Consider the following 6,651-nt stretch of genomic DNA (forward strand, 5'->3'; position numbering starts at 1 on the left):
TAAATCTAGACAGAACTATTTGAAGTGCCATGCAAACAATAGGCAACTAAATGCCATTGTAGACCAGTGAGAGCCCCATACCACCACAGAAGAGTGCAGCTGTCCTGCTATAATCCTCAGTCTATAAACATAGGTCTGTCCATCCTAAATACTGAAAAGGGTTGGCTACCATTTGACTAAGGAAGTTCAATTACTTCATCTTTTCACAGAATATCAATGTTCAGCTGTTAAGTATTTCTGCTGGGCATTGTGGGGGTGGGGGTGGATAGATAAAGGGAGCCAGAATCCTAGTTAATTATCATTTAGCTACAGTGTTTAAAGTTTCAAGTATGAGAAGCATGTCTACTGATTCTCTTCTTTGATAAGCTGTTATATAAGTATGTTGGAGTGTGCTAGCAAGACATTTTTAGGCTCAGGGTAATTTTACAATGCACAATGTAGAATATATGCCAGTCCCAACATTACAGTTTCGTCATGAATGTGATGCCAGCTTTGGATGGGTAGTCAAAGAGCACAAATGATGTTTACAGAGTATGACAATGACTCTGAATGTGGTAGTAAATATAGAAATCCGGGGTCCCTCATTTCAAGAAACTTATTGGCACAACTTGTCCTCCTCCCCAAAAGTAACAAATTCACTATTATTCTCTAACCACCTCAAAAAGATTCTCTTACACTTGCCTCTTTTAAATTTCACATGACAAAATAGGGCAGTTAAGAGAATACTTATTTTAAGTGCACTAAAGTTAGTTGAATAAAGAGCTGAAAAAGTGGAAGACAATCACCAAAGCTAATAGTTTGCCAACCATAAAGACTGCAAAACAAAACGAAAACTGCTCTTGAAAGATTACTCTTGAGTAATTCATTATACCATCAGTGGATTCCTGTTCTGGAACTAGCAGTAGTGAAGAGACTTCACACTTACCCTATCCACACCCCCACCCCCAAGAGTCAGAACCGGCATGCAAAGGGTGAGTTTTATTTTCATAGATTTTTTAAATTGCTGTTCAAAAGTTGTCTAGCAAGACGGCATACTTCTACCAGAATTCCACCGGGGCGCTGATCCTCACTAGAACACTGAGGACAATCAGTCTCAAATTGCAGGTAAGTGTGACCAAGCCCACGTTGTGGTCAGCGTACAAAGACCCGCGCTAAATATACGATTAAAAGTCGTTTCAACTGTGGAGCAGTTATTACAGCCGTTTACCGCTCCAACTCCAAAGGAGAGCCTGCTCGTGCTGGCATCAGCTCTGGACACGAAAAAACAAGCACCGCGGGCAGAGAATCTCACCAGGAGTAGAAGGGCTAAGCTGCTGCCGTTAGTCCTCCAGAGGGGCAGCGTCCGCACCTCCGCGGCCGGGAGAGCCGCCAACTTTCCCCAAGGCAGCTGGTAGCTGGGGGCGGCGGGCGCCTGCCAGGGTTCCCAAGTCCAGGGGTCCTGAGAGAGTCTGGGGGAACTAGACCAGGACCGAGGGCAACCTGCCCCGGGGCAACCTCTCCCCGGCTCGCCTGCCTCCTCCCCGGTCCGGCCCTGCAACTTGGCTGGAGGTGGCAGAGTCCTCCCCAGGGCCCTGTGGGGGAGGGCTCCCGCCCTGCCCACAAGGGAAGGGGGCCTCCGCCGCCGCCGCCGCCCCTACTAGGTGACTCACCTGGTGCCCGTCCTGGGAGTGTGGGGGGAGTGTGGTTTCTTCTGGTTCCAGCGGCTGCTGCTGAGGTGATGGCTGCCCGGAGTCGCGAGTGATGGGACCGTCAGGGTCGAGGCCACCGGGGTTGTTCAGGGTGCCAGGGGTGCCGGGGCCAAGGCGGGACTCGGCTCCCCGTTCCCGCCGCAACTCGGAGCGCAACTCTAGGTAGCAGCACAACGTCAGCAGGTGGAGGGCCAGCGAGAGGCCAAAGAAACCCAGGAAGAGACGGCAGCTGTTCCCTTCACCCGCCTGGGCAGGGGCCCCGCGACAGCCGCAGCCCTGGCTCCCCCGCTCCCGCGGCGCTGCTGTGGGCAGAGGTTCCCGGCGCTCTACCTCTGGGTAGCCCATGGCCTCCGGAGACACCCACTCTCTGAGGCCCTGGAGCCTCCGCGTCTGCCTCAGCCGTTCAGGACCCCTGACAGGCAGCTACTGCCCTGCCATCGGTTAGGGGCTGCAGGCACCCGTTCCAAAGCAACGGAGGCTGGGCGGAACGGAGCAGGGAGCTGCCGCATGTGCAGCTCCACTCAGAGGGGTGGGAAAGGGAGGAGGAGGGACAGGGGAGAGGGGCGGCTCGGCCTGAGGGGAGAATGAAGGAGGTGGCCCAAGCCGACCCCGCCCCATCCCCCCGGGCGGCTGCTCGAACGCCCAACCACCGGCCAGCCAGCCCTTGGCGCTCCGCCCCCTGCCATTCCACCCTGGGCCTCCAGCCACTGGGCGGGGCCTGGGGGCGTGGGGGTTCGCCTCTGCCTGACTGCCCCACCCAGTTCTTCCCGCTTGCGCCTGTTCCAGTTGGTGACCGCCGCTGTCTTTCATCCCTGGACTCCGCCCCAATTTAACCCCCTACCGTCCAAACCGGCAGGAGAAGGGAAGAAGGGGGAGGCCGAGAATAATTTGGGAACCTTGGAAAGAAAGTGGAGCAAAGAAAAGGAGGCAGAACCTAGAATTAATAGAAATGTTTGCAATTAACTGCAGTTGTTAATAACATCATCCAGTACTTATCTGTTGCTTTCAATCTTCAAAGCGTTTAACAGACGTTAAACTAATTAAAACAGTTCTTGGTTTGGAAAGAAACCATGCCTGCAGTGTTTGCAATCCTGTGGCGCGCCAAAAGAAAAAGGAAACCCAGGAGCCTGGGAGCCAAAGGGAGTGAGATTGGGGTGGAAATGAGGCAGCCCCACTCCTGGAGGGAGTCTCGAGCCTCAATCTAAGTGGCCAAGAAGTGCACGTAAGCCAGGTGGAGCTGAGGTGATGTTGCCCCATGCAGGTTCAAACAGTCTCCTGAGATTTCTTGATCTATTAATTAATTAAACAAATATGTGTGGGTCCCTTTACAATGCAGAAAGTGCTGTATGAGATAATCCACAGCCGCAGGAGTTTCTCGCCTGCCTCTGCAACCAGTTTTGAGCAGAGAATATGTGCCTTCAATGAATAAATGGGGATATTGAGGACCAGGTGAGGTGCATTTTTACAAGGGTGGTCCACAGAACGGCCAGGCAATACTGGCATCTCTGTTTGTAGGCAACTGTTCTGGCCTCTCCACCTCTCCCCTCCCCTCCTCTCCCTGGAGTAGTCCCTGGGGGAAGTTCAACAAGTCAGCCAACTGTTCCAGATGTACACTGCTGCAACTGCAGCATCTTCAACAGCTGAACCAATGAGAAAAAGTTTTAGAGCAAAAACCAAAAAAAAAAAAAAAAGACAAATGTCAGAACAATAGACCCTGAAATGAAGTATGGAAAGGATTAGTCGAGTCACAATCAACAAGAGTTACTAGTCTGAGATTATAGAGAGCTAAATGACCATAGCAGGGGAAATATGTGTGCTTCTTGGTCACTACGTACTCCTATTCCCATGCTATAAATAATTAGCAGTTTAATTGACTTGTCAAGGGTAGGCCTGAGACCTAGGCTGATGGGAAAGAAGAAGAATAGGGAGATATAGAAAAGAAACTGTGAAGCAAAAGCAAAACATGCACTGGAAAGGTCAGTCCAAAAAGCACAGGGGTCATAAACCTTACATATATTAGCCACAGCCAACTTGTCTTCCGGATACTCTGTGAATGACCTCAGTGCTTCAGAAAGATCTATTTGTCCCCTCGTTGGCCCTTACCCATGAAGTATAAAGTTTGCAAAGAATATCATCACCATGCCCATGAGAAGATTTAAAAGGGCACTTACCGGCTAAGCTAATTTCAAGTCCTGCTTCTTCTGTCTAGGAATTCCTGGTGCTAGGGGAACTATGGAGCCGATTTACCTTAATTATCACAGCATAAGATTATTAGAAAGAATGTTAAGTCTAGGAATCAGTAGGCCTGACCCTACCACTGGTTTGCCGGATCACTCTGAGCAACTCACTTTTTTGGCCAGTGACTTTTTGGCCAGAAACATTAGTTTCTCCAACTGTAAAATGAGGAGTTTGGACTTGAACAGCTATAACATGTTTTGTCTGTGTTATTGCTGGCTATGTTGATTTGGTTGTATATACAATTCAAAGAGACTACCCCTGATTTCCTTAAAGTGAAAAGGAAACAAGTAATAGCTATCTCCTGGTAGTGGTCCTCGCAGGCCTTACTGGTCTCAGCTTACCCTCTTCTACCAGGCTTTTAACAGCCAGACTGAGATCCTGGGTGGCACCATTGCCCTCAGAAGACCTGCAAGTCACTTTGACCTAGAATCCCTTTTTGGTTCCCCAGAGAAAGAACATGTGTTTTCATATGCAGTAGGTATGTTGAAATGGAGCCATCCAGTGAGGGATATGCATGGTTATTTTTGAAAAGTGTTTTGAAGTGTTACTTCAGTTCACTTCTATGCTTTCATAAACACCCCATCTCCTACAGCATAGGTCTCAAATAGACAGCCTACAGGCCACATCCAACAAACAGATGTGTTATGTCTGGTGCAGTATTGGCTAAAACTTTGAATAAAAAAATTAATTACCAGCATTTAGAAATCAGGACATTTCACATAAAAAAAAATCAGATTTCCTGCTTGTATCTCTAAAAGAAAAATAAAAAAACCTGCTAACACTGAACCCACATTCCCATATGGCTACAGTCAGCTAGAACCGAAACAAGTGCAAACAATCCAGTTCCACACAGTCATCCCTACCTCTTTCCTCCAGTGTCCATTACTGCCCTTATCACATATTTCTTTACCTTACCTGTCTGGCCCCATGAATTCCAGAAGACAAAATATCAGCTCCTTATCATAATCCATAATCTGCCTTTCCTTTTTTTTTATTTATGATAGTCACACACACAGAGAGAGAGAGAGGCAGAGACATAGGCAGCGGGAGAAGCAGGCTCCATGCACTGGGAGCCCAGCGTGGGATTCGATCCCGGGTCTCCAGGATCGTGCCCTGGGCCAAAGGCAGGCGCTAAACCGCTGCGCCACCCAGGGATCCCCCATAATCTGCCTTTCCAACTTCATCTCTCACCATCTGACAAGAAACCCATACTCCCACAAAATTAAATTCATTGACACTTCTCACACATCTGTGTCTTTAGACAAACTGATTTCTTTGCCTGAATGCTCCCACCTTGGACACCTGATAACTTCCTCAAGAATCAAATCACACGTTCTCTCTGGTGAAGACCTACAACTCACTCAAAACAGACTATTTTTATGCTTTAACAGTACCCTGAGCATGTCTCAATGATATCACATACCACATTGTAGTTTTCTTTTTTCACATGCTTTCTCATCTATAAACTATGAGCTCCCTGATGGTAAGAACCATACCCTTGGGATGCTGGGGTGGCTCAGCAGTTTAACGCCTGCCTTCAGCCTGGGGCATGATCCTGGAGTCCCTGGGATCAAGTCCCACATCGGGCTCCCTGCATGGAGCCTGCTTCTCCCTCTGCCTATGTGTCTGTCTCTCTGTATGTCTCATGAATAAATAAATATTTTTTAAAATAAGAATCACACCCTTTCCACTTGGGTACTCCAAGGAACTAGCACAGTACCTATTACATATAGGCACCAGTATTGTTTATCAAATTAATGGGGCATCAAGTCTGGTATGGTAAACTAGGTTACCTAGAATTCCAAAAAAGGAAGTGGGCCAAGGGAGGCCTGCCAGTACCACTTACGAAGCACCTACTGTGTAACACATTATGGATAGATATAAAGGAAATTGAACCAAAAGACAATTGTGTAATTATCCTCCTTTTTTGTACTACTTACTGTTGGAGTTGTGGGTAATATAGAAAAGTAAATAACTGAGGGGCAAGATGGCTGAAGAGTAGGGTCCCCAAATCACCTGTCTCCACCAATTACCAAGATAACCTTCAAAACATCCTGAAAATCTACGAATTCGGCCTGAGATTTAAAGAGTGAACAGCTGGAATGCTACAGTGAGAAGAGTTCGCGCTTCTATCAAGGTAGGAAGACGGGGAAAAAGAAATAAAGAAACAAAAGACCTCCGAGGGGGAGGGGCCCCGCGAGGAGCCGGGCTGAGGCTGGGGCGAGTGTCCCCAGGACTGGAGAGCCCCGTCCCGGAGAAGCAGGAGCTGCACCAACCTTCCCGGGCGGAAAGGCCTCACAGGGAATTGGAGCAGGACCCAGGAGGGCGGGGATGCCCTCAGGCTCAATGGGACACTAACAGACACCTGCGCGCCCAGGAGAGTGCGCCGAGCTCCCTAAGGGCTGCAGCGCGCACGGCGGGACCCGGAGCAGCTCTGAGGGGCTCGGGGCGGCGGCTGCTCCACGGAGGGGGCTGAGCCACCTGGAGCGCGAATCCCACGGCGCAGGCCCCGCAGCACAGGGCGCCAGGACACAGCCCAGGATCCGGCCTCCCCGCGGGACAGGCAGAGGCCGGGAGGGCCCAGGACAGCGAGGACGCTCCTGCCCCGAGCTGAGCACATCAGCGGCCCCGCCCCGGAGCCTCCAGGCCCCTGCAGCCGAGAGCTCTGGAGTTCCTGCGGGAGCTGAATCCAGGTTTCCAGAGCTGCTGCCGCCACCGTGGTTGT

At 49.9% G+C, this 6,651-nt stretch overlaps 1 protein-coding gene across 7 annotated transcripts in view; it reads right to left on the reverse strand.

The window, feature by feature from the left end:
* The window catches only part of EDA (ectodysplasin A), a 445,917-nt gene extending 443,669 nt beyond the window's left edge, over positions 1-2,248 (reverse strand). For all 7 annotated transcript variants that reach the window (XM_055338213.1, XM_055338212.1, XM_055338211.1 and 4 more), the window contains exon 1: positions 1,650-2,248. In XM_055338213.1, the coding sequence (XP_055194188.1) occupies positions 1,650-2,033 (384 nt within the window). In that variant the 5' untranslated portion in view covers positions 2,034-2,248. The remainder of the gene's footprint in view (positions 1-1,649) is intronic.
* Positions 2,249-6,651: the final 4,403 nt, after the last annotated feature.

The sequence above is a fragment of the Nyctereutes procyonoides genome, unplaced genomic scaffold (assembly GCF_905146905.1).
Source record: "Nyctereutes procyonoides isolate TBG_1078 unplaced genomic scaffold, NYPRO_anot_genome, whole genome shotgun sequence".
Classification (NCBI taxonomy): Eukaryota; Metazoa; Chordata; class Mammalia; order Carnivora; family Canidae; genus Nyctereutes; species Nyctereutes procyonoides.